Consider the following 14,527-nt stretch of genomic DNA (forward strand, 5'->3'; position numbering starts at 1 on the left):
TTTTAATTGCAACATCTGCAGGTTTATCCAGCTTAAACTGGAACGTGCCACCCCAGCTGAACGGCAGCTTGTCTTCAATGAAATCCTACAGGCAGCTTATCAGCTGATGGTTGATGTGTTTGGGAACTATGTGATCCAGAAATTCTTTGAGGTGAGTCTTATTCACAGTGTTATTTCTAAAGGCTATTTTTGTTTTGCTTTGCATTAAAAAAATGCATCCAAACTTAATTAGATAATCTCTACTCTTTATGATTCTAATCTCTCTGCTGTCATTATAATGTCATTCTATCTAGTTTGGGAGCCTGGAACAAAAACTTGCCTTGGCGGAACGTATTCGCGGGCATGTCCTCTCTCTTGCTTTACAAATGTATGGCTGCAGAGTTATACAGAAAGCTCTTGAATTTATCCCTCCAGACCAGCAGGTAATTGTAAGTTTCCATTTTAACTTTACTTCTTGATGTTGGATGTCATTGTTCTTTGTGGTTCAGAACTAAATTACATCGGCTTTTGTCTTTGTGGCTTGTTTTTCTTTTAGTTTTTTTATGGTGCATCTGTTCTGTGACCTGTGTAAGTGTACAAATAGTAATACATGTTGGGGAAGACTATACTCGGGGTCCGTAGCTGAGAGGGATGCCGCAAGTGGGCTTCCAGATCAGTTCTTCCAGAACCCTAGTGAGGAAAGCATTCCTTACGCAATGCTTCCAAGTCTTTGTTCTTTGCTGTTAGTTTCTGAGTAAGGGAAGTGCTGATCAGTACCTGGATCTGAGTTAAGAGGAGCTCCAGTTTAGAGATCCAACTCTCTTTGTACCCCAGAGATGAAAAGGATGCTAAGCAAACCACTCCTTGTAATCTTTGAGAGAGATGGACTTAGAAGATTGGACACATTCCATAAAGTGGAATAGGACCAAGCTCAGTAGTAGGATGCCTGTTCTGCATGCAGAAGGTCAAGGGTTTGATTCCTGGCATCTCCAATTTAAGCAAACATGGGACAGATGATGGAAGAGACCTCTGTCTAACTGAGGTCCTGGGGAACCACCACCTGCCAAGAGAAGACAGTCTTGGGCTTGGAGGAATGAGTCTGAGCTAGCATGAGGCAGCTTCCAAGGGTCCCCTGCTTCTGCAGCGCTTGCCAGCTGTGATGCTGGTGGTGCTTTCTCTTTCTCTCTCTCCCCCCCCCCACCCCTTTACCCCTCCTTCCATAGAATGAAATGGTCCGGGAGTTGGATGGCCACGTGTTGAAGTGTGTGAAAGATCAGAACGGCAATCACGTTGTGCAGAAGTGCATTGAATGTGTGCAGCCCCAGTCACTGCAGTTTATTATTGATGCATTCAAGGGGCAGGTAAGTGCCTGTGCTTGAAACTCATAATCGAAACCTCTTTTATTTTCACTGGAAAACCACCGTTAAAGAGGTTGTGCTATGCTCTTCATGTGCCGTTGCGACGGTAACCCATATTCTAGGATAAATACTTGGAAATAAGAAGGGGTGTATCTGCTGAATATTAATAAGCATCCGAGTGCACATTGCTTTACAAAATACTGTTAGTGAAAAAGAAGTCTTGCCTAGGGGACTTTCCCTCCAAAATTTTCTTAAAGGAGGATTATATACCAGTCCCATTAGATTTGGTCCCAATCCCCTACGTGAAACTAAAGGGTTCAAAATATAAATGTTACAGACAGGTGGGCTTTGAGGAGGGCGTTAGAAGAAAAAAATGAGAGGCGGAGCTGGAGCTCTGTACATAAGGAAAAGCAAAGGAGAACGGGTGGTAGAGTCCTCTCAGGAGACCTTTGGACAGCTGTGGGTAGGGAGCTGGAAGTATAAAAGTCACTGGGCACAGAGAATATAGTCTTTCTCGTTAATCTAATGGTGGCCCTTGAACTTAATGGTTTCTCCTATCCTAGTGTTGCTGGTTCACCCCCCCTCCCCGCCCAATTAGAATTTAACATTTACTTACATTGTTGCTCAGTTATATGATCAGGGTGGTGAGAGCATTTTGAAAGCTGGTGCAATAATTTTTCACTGAACTGCACAGTGTTCATCAGTTTGTCTTGTTTCCCGTCTGTTGGGGCCTCACAGTAGCCAAAAGCCAGCACATATTTTATATTTTGTGTCCCACAGAATGTCTCAGTTGTCCATTTTTTGAAATTTAGGCTATTCTGAGTAAGGAATTTTCCCCTGTCCTCACCTGTGTCTGTTGAACTCAGGTGTTTGCCTTGTCTACCCATCCCTACGGCTGCCGTGTCATTCAGAGGATCCTGGAGCACTGTCTACCGGAGCAGACTCTCCCTATCTTGGAAGAGCTTCATCAACACACGGAGCAGCTTGTGCAGGTAGCACTTGCGAGATCACTGGTAAAGGGGGCAGACCAAAGCAGGATGCCCGCTTAGAGTTGCATAGAAGGTTGACATTTTCCAATTTCGTTTTCTTCCCCACCAGAGCAACAGGAGAACTAGCATTTGGTAGAGTCTTCCTTTCTGTATACCTTAAAGTTAGAAGCACCCTCTTAAAAGGCCTGGAACCTTGGTACTAAAGTTTCTTCAGTAAAATATTGCAGTTGGGATTGGTGTGCTTATTATTTAGTTTTGTTACAGTGCCAAGTGTGTGTGTACATTCTCTGGCTTAAAGCCAGATTGGTTAGATTTTTCTTTTAAGATAAAAGGTAAGTTACACCGTAAGCTCCCCAGAGAAAAGGCTGGAAAGAAATATGAGTTAAGTATTAGGACCGATTTATTTTCCTTGCAGGTTATATGTATCTGTTTTCATTAGATCAGGAATGGGCATAAAGTAGATCAGAATCTATGGCTAGATTTCTGGGTGATTTGCAGTAGATTGGCAGATTCTTTAATAACAGCATCCAAACTGTTCCGCTTAAATTAGGCAGCTGAAATGAAGAAAGCATGGGGCATCCAGGAGTGGGTTTTTGTATGGCAGGGCTGTGAACTCACCCACTATTGCTACTGAAAACAAATCCCTGTTTTGGAATCTGCTGCAAAGCGCACGGCTTGATTCTAAGTAGTTTTCCATCTGGGCTTAGTTAGTAGATTTTGGGTTTCTATTAAAGACAAAGCCGATCAGACAAGCCTGATGTCTGCCTGCCCTTGAACTAGATCCTTGGGTATCTTTGATGTTTAACCCTGTTCCTCCATATTTCTATCTGCCTGGTATTAAGAGATCTCCACTGTCTTTCTGTCTGACTTGTCCTGACCTGTGAAGTGGTAAACAGTCTGGGACTGGGGCACAGAGCCTTGCATGTGCACTGTGCATTCCTCATCAGCATTTTCTGAATCTCAGCTCTAGCTGTACCTGCCCAGAGAGGTTAGGTGGGGGAAGGAAACCCATGTTTTTGCAGTGGCGCCCTGTTTGTGGAATGCTTACCCAGAAGTATTGTTGGGTAAGCATGTAGATGATGTTATTTACCTGAGGTCTGAGTGAAAGAGCACTCCTTTGCTGTTACTACTGGTCCTTGCCATTCTGTGTGTGTGCATTAATTTTTTTGCCCCTTTTTATGGTGTTGTATTACCACTTGCTGTGTCTGTAAGCCACCCCGAGGGCCCTTTTGTGGGGGGAAAGTGAGGTTCAAATGGTAAATCATAAAACAATCCGGTTAAGGGTTTTTAACACATGCAGTCGCTCTAGAGTTGATGCACTTCTGCTGTCTGACCAACAGGATCAGTATGGGAACTACGTTATCCAACACGTACTTGAACATGGGCGGCCTGAAGATAAAAGCAAGATAGTTGCAGAAATTAGAGGCAATGTGCTTGTACTCAGTCAACATAAATTTGCCAGGTATGCCGGTTTCCTTGTAATTTTACTAAGCACCTTACACTCCTCGGGAGAGTGCCAGGACCATAGAATACAGAGAATTTCCTCTCCCGAATCCATGGTCAGTCATACATGTGCTCTTAAGAGGAGAAATTTGAGTAGGGGGCCTGCGCAGACATGCACCGGATCCCTGCCAGCTGCATTGGGAAGCACCACTGTGACTTCTCTTCTGAGGATGCAGCAGCTTTCTCGGAGGAGGCAAGGAAAAGCTGGGAGGGCAAGCCAGTGGGCAGGGAGTCTGGCCATGAGGAACACATGAATACGCTGCATCCTGAGCTGGATGGGCTCAGTGGCCTGGCCATTTCTGCGAACAAAGAGGGGGAAAATGCAGCTCTGAGAGCCGCCACTGCTTTTCCTTCTGGTGTGCTCTGGCTGCAGAGCAAAGGATGGCACCTGTCAGTTCATCACATAGGATCCACTCTAAAAAAGGTCAATTCTAGCCAAGTTACAAAATAAAAACATAGTATTCTAACTGAAGGAGGAGGTCTTAGTGTTAAATAAACAAAGTAGGAGACCTAATTCCAAATAATTTGCAGTAGCTGCCAAATAATAGTTGTCAGCCTGGAGACCACTGTTAAAGGCCAGTATTAAAAATCCTACTAAATGTTTCATTGTTGCACAGATTTGCATACTGCTTTCCAATGAATTTTGCAAAACAATGAAATTCAATAAAAGGAATAATGGCCGGACAATAAAACTGTAGTGATCACTGCCTGGGCCACACCTCAGGGGAGGTTTGGTTAAAGAGGTAGGTCTCAGACACCTGAAAGTCAAAACTGCCTGACTGACAAATTTATAAAGCTTTTGAAAATGTAGACAATCTGTGTATGGTCTTAGTTGCAGTTCTTATTGGCTTGGTTGAGATGTAACATCACATCACAATTTGAAGCTGAGACCAAACCTCCCAGTGGTCTCAGGTGTTCATCCCCCTGCATGTAGTGATTTCTTACCTACTTTCCTAGTTTGAAGCAATCCATAGTTTGCTACTGACTGCATTCATAAATAACGTTAAACCATAGTTTAATGTTCTGTGCATTTGCAGAAAGGAATCTGTCTGAAGTGCCATGCATGAACACAGCTTTCTTCCTTTGGAGGAATAAGGAAGGAATAAAGGAATTGAATGAATGAATGAATGAATGAATGAATGAATGAATAAACCAGGATTCTTCTATTTCACTTTTGTCTATTCCTAGCTTGTTACGTGCAAACTAGGTATCATGGTTTAAACTAAACTCTAGATTGTAAAATAATGCAGCAAAACAATCCATGGTTTGTAGTCCGCTTCTTTAGCAGTTGACTATATTTTGTTTTAAATCTTGATTCCTGGTTTTCATGTAGGCCAAGCCAAGAAATCAGAGTGAAACGGAGCCCTAGTTTATTCCTTCTGACCATGCTGAGGGAGTGAATGATCCCAAAGCTTTGCTTCGACTCCTTTCAGTGTACATTACCACTCAGATCTTACTATAAATACAGTTTCTCCAGTGTGAAAATTCACATCTGTATTGTGGAGTCATTTTGCAGCATCACTGGTTTGTGAGTCATTAGTGTGCTCCATTTGTGCATCACAAATAATTTGTGGCAATCTTTACAGCAACGTTGTGGAGAAATGTGTTACGCACGCCTCCCGCACCGAGCGTGCCATGCTGATCGACGAGGTGTGTACTATGAACGATGGCCCTCACAGTGCCTTATACACCATGATGAAAGATCAGTACGCCAACTACGTGGTGCAGAAAATGATTGATGTGGCAGAGCCAGCCCAAAGAAAAATCGTCATGCACAAGGTGAGCTGCAGGTCCTGATTTGCCAATATTACTGAACCGAGATCAGAACAAACAGGCGAAGAGGGTTTCCTAGGGAGCTTAACTGCCCAGAGAGCTTCACCTGTGGGGCCGTATTCATTATTCATCCATGGGATGAATAAGCAAGGACCTGGAGCATCCTCTTCTCCACCTGGTTTCTTGTGAGGAAAGTGGAAGCTGTCGCTGTTCTGGTCCTGTCTTGAATTTGTTGTAGGTGGAACTCTCTCTGTGCCATGCTTAAAAGCAAAAGAATTCTGCACTGACATTAATCCAAATTATAAAATCTGCAGAGATTATATAAACCAAGCAAATGTGCATGTTCGCTCATTTTGCATTGTTCTGCTTGTGTGCTAGTCAGAAGGAGGGATAAAACCCTGCTTGTGTAATTTGCAGCCACTGCAGATCCCAAACAGGTCAGGGTGCCAGTTGCATGCTACATAAATACATTGTTGGGAAGAACCCAAGAGCATAAATCTTTCTGTGCAACATCACCGGGCAGCTCTGTCGGATGTGCCAGCCACACCAGTACAAGCACCTGTAATGATTGATGGATAGTGCAGAGCTAGAACAAAGAGCCTCTGCTGTATTTCCCCCCACTCTTTCTGAATCAGTCTTTCAGTTTTAACTGACCGCATCAAGAAGCAGTGGAAAGAGTTGATTGGATCTGGATGGAAGGGAACAGTCCTCCCGTCCTAAAGCAGCATCTTAAGGGCCCTAATAAGGGGTTTCGGATTCTCAGCTTGGGGCTGGGAATCAGAGCATGGAGAGACTTGTGCCAGCTGCCTCTGGAATGCAGAAAAGCCCATCTAGCAAAATGGGGGGCAGGGAAGCAAAGGTTACGTCATCTGCTCCTCCCACTCTATCTAGGATTCCTGTGAACCTTCAAATTTGGAGGTTTATGAGCATCAAGGATGCAACCTGTGGAATTGCGCCTTTACACATTCTCCAGGCAGACTCATCGAATTGTTGGACCTCAAGTTCAATGGTCATAGTGTGTTTTCACTAAGAATGAATAAGTTTGGATCCAACCCAATATCAGTAAAGCAGAGTGTGTGTTTTTATTTCAGTTGATACTGATTAGGTGGCCTCTAGTCCAGGAACGTTTCTGCCATAAAACACATTTATTTGCTTGTTTTGTTTGTATACTGCCCTATAGCTCATGGGGCTGTATGGGTGATTTACAGAATTAAAATGTATAACAAGAATAAAACATGTAACAGTTCAAAACCCAAATACACAGCAATTGGCAACTCTGGAAATTTAAAATTAATACATGGCATAAAAACAGTACAACTAAAAACAATATTAAAACCCATCTGTGAAAATCTGGCAAAATCTGTCCCCAAAAAATGAACAATGACTTGCCAGATGCACCTCCTTGAGAAGCATGTTTCATAGTCTTTTTCCACAGAGAAAGTCTTTTTCCTGTCACCCCTCTCCCCTTATTTCTTTAGGGTGGTTCTCAGAGACCTTGGATCTTAGGGACTGGGTAGGAACATATGGAGAAAAGTATTTCTTCAGGTGCCCCAATTCCAAGCTGTTTAGGGCCTTAAATGTTAGTGTCAGCAATTTGAATTGGGCATGGACTTCAACCAGTGGCCAATGTAGCTGATAAAGGACTGGCATAGTGTGGTCTCGTTAACAGCCAAGCAGCCCGATTCTGAATCAAATGAAGTTTCAGGACCATTTTCAAGGGCAGCCCCACACAGAACGTGTTGGAGTAATACAGCCGTGAACTTACCAGGGTGTGGATAACTGGCAAGGCTTGATACTTAAGATTCCATAAAGCCAATTCCTTGTTTTTATTCCAGAGGACAGTTTGTTGCAACAAAGAGCCCTTGTGACCTCTAAAAGATTGATTGATTTGTGGCAGAAGCGTTCATGGCTATGATGAAGTGGGTGCTCATCCTTGAACTCTGAGATTCCTAAGTTTTTGTTTGTACCTCCGAGCATCTTACTCCCAATTGCCTTTAATGTTTGTTGAGGCACTTGCTTCACTCCTGAGCATGAAATAGGTTCAGACAATGTAGTAGTTATATGTTTCATGAGGATAAATTAAATTATCCACCTGCTGATTCCATAAATTCCTTAGTGACTCACCCTGCTCTTGTTGAAATGCCGTTACATTTTGATTTAGTTTTCAAACAGATAGCAGTGTTCCAGGTACCAAGACATATGTTCTTAATGGTTTTACATCTCCTCAGCTGTCTGCCTGAAGCTTCAACCCTGTAACCTATCCATGTGTGATTTATGGTGAGCCAGAACGGAAGATGATTGTTTGTATGTGTTTGTGAGCTGTTCCTAAACTCCTCTCCCCTCCCACCTTCTAGATCCGGCCACACATCGCCACTCTCCGTAAATACACCTATGGAAAACACATCTTGGCCAAACTGGAGAAGTATTACATGAAAAATGGGGTCGACCTTGGGCCCATTTGTGGACCACCAAATGGTATCATCTGAAAGAAAGAGCTATGGAAGAGAGCCAGTGACCATCTGGAATTTACAGCCGGCAACCAATCATATTCCAATATGCTTTGCAAATATTCCTGGTTGCCCAGTGTAGACATGAAAACTGCAAAAAAAGAAATGGAAAAAGGCAAAAAGACCCTTTGTAAATTTTTTTAATTTTATTCTGCATAACATGTACTAATTATTTTTTTAAATACTTAATTGCCCTGCAGTTTCAGTGGTGTATAGAATTCTTGTACATAGGCAGCAGATGTACATGGAAAGCCACGTCTTTGTTCACTGATGTAACTATTTCAAATATGGAAACTTTCAGGGTGGCTAATCTGAAATTAAAAAACACACATACAATTTTTAACTCCTCTACCTTACAGGAGAACTTTTTGGAAACACCGCTTTTGTTCTCTTTTTATTCAGCACTCAGAGAAGTTTAAAATTTTAGTTAAATTGCACAAATCTGCATTTAACAATGTTTATAAATTAAAAGATTCCTTGTGCTAAAGCGTCAATTTAAGATAAGTTTTTAAGTTTCAGAAACTTTAAAAATTCCTTTTTCTTAGTATAACGTGCTAAAGAATTGAGCTTAGCAGTCAATATTGGGAGAGAACATGCACACCAAGAGCGTTTTTAAAATAGATGAAGGGTGTGTGGTTACTGCCTACTCCAGTTTCTTCTGTTAACACAGAGGCAATTTTTTATTATTATTTAGCATGTAGAGAAAAAAAATCCAACTCAACTTTGGTCTTGCTTCTATAAATATATAGTGTATACTTGGTGTAGACTTTGCATATATAAAAATTTGTAGTATTTTCTTGTTTTGATGTCTAATCTGTATCTATAATGTACCCTAGTAGTGGAACATACTTTTGATTGTACAATTGTACATTTGTAAACCTCTGTAATGTAAATGTGGAGAAGTTTGAATCAACATAAACCCATTTTGGTAAGAAAATAAATTAGCAAACCCTGTGCATTTCAGTGTATATTCACCCCTTTTATGGTCGTAGCATATAGTGTTGTATATTGTAAATTGTAATTTCAACCAGAAGTAAATTTTTTTCTTTTGAAGGAAATGTTCTCTTTATACAGCCTGGTTAATGTTTAAAAGAAATGCTTGGTTTTTTTAATTTGTCACCTAGTCAAGAAAGTAGAGATTCTTTCTAAATGTTCTACACAAATGATTCAGTTCAAAAATAGTGTTTATTTGACTCTTTTAAAAAAGTAATGTTTTACTTATTTTGTGGCAGTAAAAGAAGTGCAGAAAAGTACAACCCTCTCCCCCAGTATCCCTTTACAATCAGAGTCCCCCTTTCACCTTGTAAAGTGTGAATCACTTTGCCTTTTTGTACAGAAGATAAACTGTATTTTGCATTTTGTCTACTTGTAAGTGAATGTAACATACTGTCAATTTTCCTTGTTTGAATATAGAATTGTAACACTACACGGTGTACATTTACAGAGCCTTGTGTATATTTCCAATGAACCTTTTTGCAAGCACACTTGTAACCATATGTGTATAATTAACAAACCTGTGTATGCTTATGCCTGGGCAACTATTTTTTGTAACTCTTGTGTAGATTGTCTCTAAACAATGTGTGATCTTTATTTTGAAAAATACAGAACTTTGGAATCTGGGTTTGTGTTTCATTTGAATATTTTCAATATAGTGCACCAGGACAAAACATTCTTACTGCTTGTCTGTCTTTCTTTCTGACTTCATGGTGTTCTCAGATACATTTATGTTCTGTATTTTTTGTGAATATTTATTCATTGTGTTTGTATGCTGCCTTTCTGCTAAAGTACTCGAGAGTTTTGCATATTACTTTATTAGTGTTCCTTCAAATACAGCACGTTAGGAAGAAGGAACCAGGGCAGGGAGAACATGTAGAATCTGGTTCTGTTCATATGTTACCAGAAGGTCTTTCCTAATGGTCAGCCAGAAGGTTGGGCACTTCCAGTTGCTCACAGCTGATAGGTTTTATGTGTAAAATCCATGACATTAATTTGCAGTTATTTGAGTTACCTATTATGAAAATTATTGTACGGTTGACTGCAGATGACTTCAGAGTTAAAACCTAAGAGCTGTAGCTATTATGATGGTTCTTCCTGCCATCTTCCCCTAACAAGAAACCTGTGTCACTACAGGTTTCCAGTATTACACTACTTTCTTCTTGCACTAACTTCCATATGCCTGCAAAACTAACCACAGACCAAGTTCTTGTAGTCAGATTATTACCATGAAGGGAAGTTAGTTTCTTTAACCTAGATGTTCTCTGTTGGATGGTCTGACCATTGCTGAGGCTGAGGAGCGTTGACACCCAAAACAACTGGAGCGCACTAGGTTGCAAATGGCTAGTTTAAATCATTTCTTAGCTGTCTCTCAGAGCCATCCGTTTCTCAAGGCAGCACACAGCATGGAAGCAATGCAAACATGTTAATAGTAACAGATAAAAAAGTAATTTGTAACTAAAGCAGTTTCAATAAAAGAAAACAAAAATTGGAAGAAGCAAAGATAGAAAAACCTGGGAAAGTTAAATGCATAGCCATAAAGTAACCTGTTTGTGTGGGTGGTAACTGCAGTGTAACTTCTTAATCGTAGATCCATATGAACAAGCTTAAAAACTCATGTAGTATTAAGTGGGGCTAGAAAATGAGCTATAAGGAGAGCTGCTGATAACTTCACAATCCTAAAAGTCACCTGTTCTTGGTGGAAGTGTTTACTCCCTGAATATTGCTCCCAATTTACAGAATAGTTTTTATTACCGAAGCCAAACAGCACTTGCAAATAAATTCAAGACCTATCAATTTTGTGCCAGATTTGGGTTTAAGCCCCTATTAGCTGAATCCTCAACAACTGTGGATGACGCTAATTATTCAAATGAAAGCCACGGTGGAAGGAAGTCCTCTGACAGTTGGGTTTCTGCTTTCCCCACTGGCCCCTGTAAAAAGTTCAGGATCACTCATCTCCGAGATGTTAGAACAGCTGTGAAAAGGGGTGGGTGGGAAAAGGCCATTTTGTGAGTAGATTGGGGAGGCCTTGGGTCTACAGAATCAGAAAACCACCTGGTCCTTAATGTGCACCCAACATGCAGGAAAATAAGTTCCATCCCCAGGGCTTGGTGCAAATAATTCATTGCTTGCACTGGGGATGGACAGTAAGCAGCACTCTCTCCTTCACTTCTGCCTTGATGGCAGGTGCTTTGGCAGATCTTGGAGTAGGTTGGATGCTCCAGGTATGCTAGAATGGCTGTTAGTAACTTAATGACCATTTTTCAGAAAAAAAATCATATGCAAATAACCCTGTACAAATTAGGTCCTTTGCAAACAGTCATTTGCATGAAGACAATTTCAGTTTGCCTTGGAAATGTTCCTACTCTCGAGAGTAATCTAATTTAGTATGTTTGTTTTACTTGTATTTTGTAAATAACAGTGCAAAAGCAGTATGCCATTTCTGTTTGTTTCTTTTGTCCCAAAACCACCAGCAGTATTTGACCTTAAAAATGTGAAGGCGGGAATTAAAGTGATTAAATTACATCACTTAATGTGATTTCAAAGTTACATAATGTAGACATTGTTATTGGAACACTTGTACACTTTGAAAGACAATAGCATTTATTTCCCTTTTGGCACTTAAGGGAAGCAAAGGCAAAGAAAACCGGGACATGAATTCAGATTTCTTCAACCTGTTTCCCTCCAGATGTGTTGGGTTGTAACTCCCACGATCCTGACTGGGGATGTTGGGAGTAGCAGTCCAACATATTGAAAGGGCGACAGGCACTAATTATTTGTATTTATTTAGGGTACAGTCCTCGCAATCCTATGGGTGTCTCCCCAGCCATCTCACACTGCAAAGCACCTAGACAGCCCATTTTAGCACCTGTAGCCTGAACCGCCTGGTCCTGCCTAATCTTGGAAGCTAAGCAAGTTCAGCCTGGTCAGAATTGGGATGGGTGATTTGAGTGTATGATTCTGTGATCGCTGTTGTAAACTGCCCAGAGAGCTTTGGCTATGGGCAGTATAAAAATGCAACAACAATAATGATATTGCTGTACTTCTGATAGGGAGGAAGGATGCTCTTAATCTTGGCAGAGACACTCCCTCCCCTCCTTGCACCTTAACTCAGTCCCTTAACTGCATCCGATAAAAAGCAACCTTGGAGAAGCCACCAGTGTGGATAGGGCCCTTCAACCATGTCTCCACAAAATCCTCAGACCCTCCAGACACTGTCTGGAGCCCACACGATTGCTTTGTTACACACTTTTAGCCTGGCCAAGGATAGATTCTCTCCGAATGGTGTACAATGCATTACAATGTAAAAGGCAAGGATAATATCAAACAAAAATAAATAAAATCCCAGAGCAAAACCAGAATAAAGAAGAATGTTCTTGCAGTGCTTGGGAGAATAAGAAACTCTTCCCCAGAGAACTGGACATGAAATGCTGACAACCAGTCAGTCATTCGGTTTAACAAATTCAAAGCTCCCTTCCACTGAGGTCACTGGGGCAACTCAGTATTACTGACACAGATGTATTTCTATGACATCTGTGGATTCTCTCACATGCTGCTAGGGATCATCACCCAAGAAATGCTAATTACAACTTGGAAACTGCCAAACTGGAGAGATGAAGCCCTGGGACCCTTCTCCATGGAACATTTCCCCTGCCCAGCAGAGTTAACCATACTGTCTACCTGCTGCAGCTCAGTGCAGAGAGACCACAACTCTCCTAATTTCCAACCAACTATGCCACTTGGGGGAAACCAGGTTGTAGAAGGCTACACCTATTGCAGCCCCAACAACAATGCGTATGTTGCATTTGCAACAGAGGATGGAAATTGGAGCCATTTTGGGAGGCGTGTTTGCGCTGAAGGCAGTCTGAAATGCACACCTGACTCTTTGGAGGGAGTTTCTTTAGATTTTCCTTTTTCAATCTCACTTTACAACGCCAAGAATTTTCACTAGAGCTTTACAACAGGAATGGATTACAGGCACAAAGAAAAGAAAATCAGTTTTAAAACAGTAACAGTAGTGCTGGTCTCCAATATGGTGCTTGGAGACGCCTCTTTTGGGACCCATCAGGCTTCTGCCCAGCCTGATTTTAGTTTTATTTCTTAGATTTTTGTATTGTATTCTTTTTAACTGGGAGGATGGCAAGCATGCTGCAAAGCTAAGTTATTCCCCACCCCACTCCGGCACTACCCATATTTGGGTCCAAAGAAGGGGATTTGTGTTTTGAAGCTTGGAGCTGAACTGCTTCTGGCAATGAGGTTCCTGGGGCAAGTTACATTTCTCGGAGTCTCACTGGTTTGCTTTCTGGGAAATGAGCATTTTGTGACCAGCCGTGCTCAGCATGGCAGCCATTCCATGAATGGGACCCCCCCCCCAACCATGATGCCTATTCTGTGAGATTGCCCACAACACGCTGCATTCAGGCAGTGCCTACTAGCTCAAAAATTCTGTGCAGAGCACAGAATTCGTGTTTTACTGCCTCCTTTATGAAAAAGCAGGCAACTGGCAATCTGTGATTCCAGATTGGACCACTTGAGGGCGCTGCGCTCTGTCTCACGCTTCCAGTGGAGAAGCGTTTTCCTCGCACAAGGAAGTCAAAGAAAACGAGCCTTGTGGTATTTTAATAGCAAATTTATTGCCCGCAAACTTACATAGTCTAGTGTCCACTTTGTCAAAACCATGAAGTGACAGATAGACAGACAGAGAGATCTCAGAGCAGACAGTATCTGCCCACAGCTGAATGGACATGGAATGACGGAATCATAACACAGAGTTGGAAGGGGCCAAGAAGGGCATCAGGTCTGTCCCCTGATCAATGCAGGACTCCAAATTAAAGTATCCTTAACTGATGGCTGTCCAGTTGCATCCTGAGTGCCTCCAGTGAAGGAGAGCCCACCACCTCCCCAGTTCATGGGTTTCGTTGTCGCCATGCTCTAACAGTCAGGAAGTTTTTCCTGATGTTCAGCCAGTTCAGTTTCCTGTAGCTGGAGCCTGCTATTCCACACTGAGCACATGACTGAGAAGAGATCCTGGCTTTCTGTGACAAGAGAAGCGAGACTCGCACAGCACGTTGCAGCCTGCAGTGCTCCTCTTTGGGACAATCCTTTCCATTCCCCCTTCCTTCCTGTTCCCATTCCCAGCAGCCTAACAGCCCCAGGCGGTCGCCATGCGGAGGCCACTGTGGCCCTGTCGCTTTGCTGGGCTGCTACGCCTCCCATTCCTCCCCGTCAAGGAACAACCACCACCTAGTTAGAAAGGACGCAGGTTCTGTCCCTGCCCGTCACTCGCAGGCAGTTGGCAGAGATGGGCAATGGAGAAATCATCTGTGGATCCTGGCCTCTGCTCTTCATTTCCGTCCCCGCTCAACAAAATACATGGAAATGGTGGTTTTACCCAGGGACCCATGGCTGAATATTTCCCAAAAGA

At 42.3% G+C, this 14,527-nt stretch overlaps 1 protein-coding gene across 15 annotated transcripts in view; it reads left to right on the forward strand.

Moving 5' to 3' along the window:
- PUM1 (pumilio RNA binding family member 1) overlaps positions 1–9,728 on the forward strand; it is a 60,996-nt gene extending 51,268 nt beyond the window's left edge. For 10 of the 15 annotated variants that reach the window (XM_044435368.1, XM_044435382.1, XM_044435369.1 and 7 more), the window contains 7 exons: positions 22–151; positions 294–428; positions 1,203–1,340; positions 2,204–2,329; positions 3,667–3,788; positions 5,416–5,608; positions 7,957–9,728. In XM_044435368.1, coding sequence (XP_044291303.1) covers positions 22–151; positions 294–428; positions 1,203–1,340; positions 2,204–2,329; positions 3,667–3,788; positions 5,416–5,608; positions 7,957–8,088 — 976 coding nt within the window. In that variant the 3' untranslated portion in view covers positions 8,089–9,728. Of the gene's footprint in view, positions 1–21; positions 152–293; positions 429–1,202; positions 1,341–2,149; positions 2,330–3,666; positions 3,789–5,415; positions 5,609–7,956 lie in introns of those variants that run through there. The other 5 variants (XM_044435383.1, XM_044435378.1, XM_044435379.1 and 2 more) reach the window with 2 other exon arrangements.
- The last annotated feature ends 4,799 nt before the right edge of the window (positions 9,729–14,527 follow it).

Source organism: Varanus komodoensis, unplaced genomic scaffold, assembly GCF_004798865.1.
Source record: "Varanus komodoensis strain SLA01 unplaced genomic scaffold, ASM479886v1 scaffold29_1, whole genome shotgun sequence".
Taxonomy (NCBI): domain Eukaryota; kingdom Metazoa; phylum Chordata; class Lepidosauria; order Squamata; family Varanidae; genus Varanus; species Varanus komodoensis.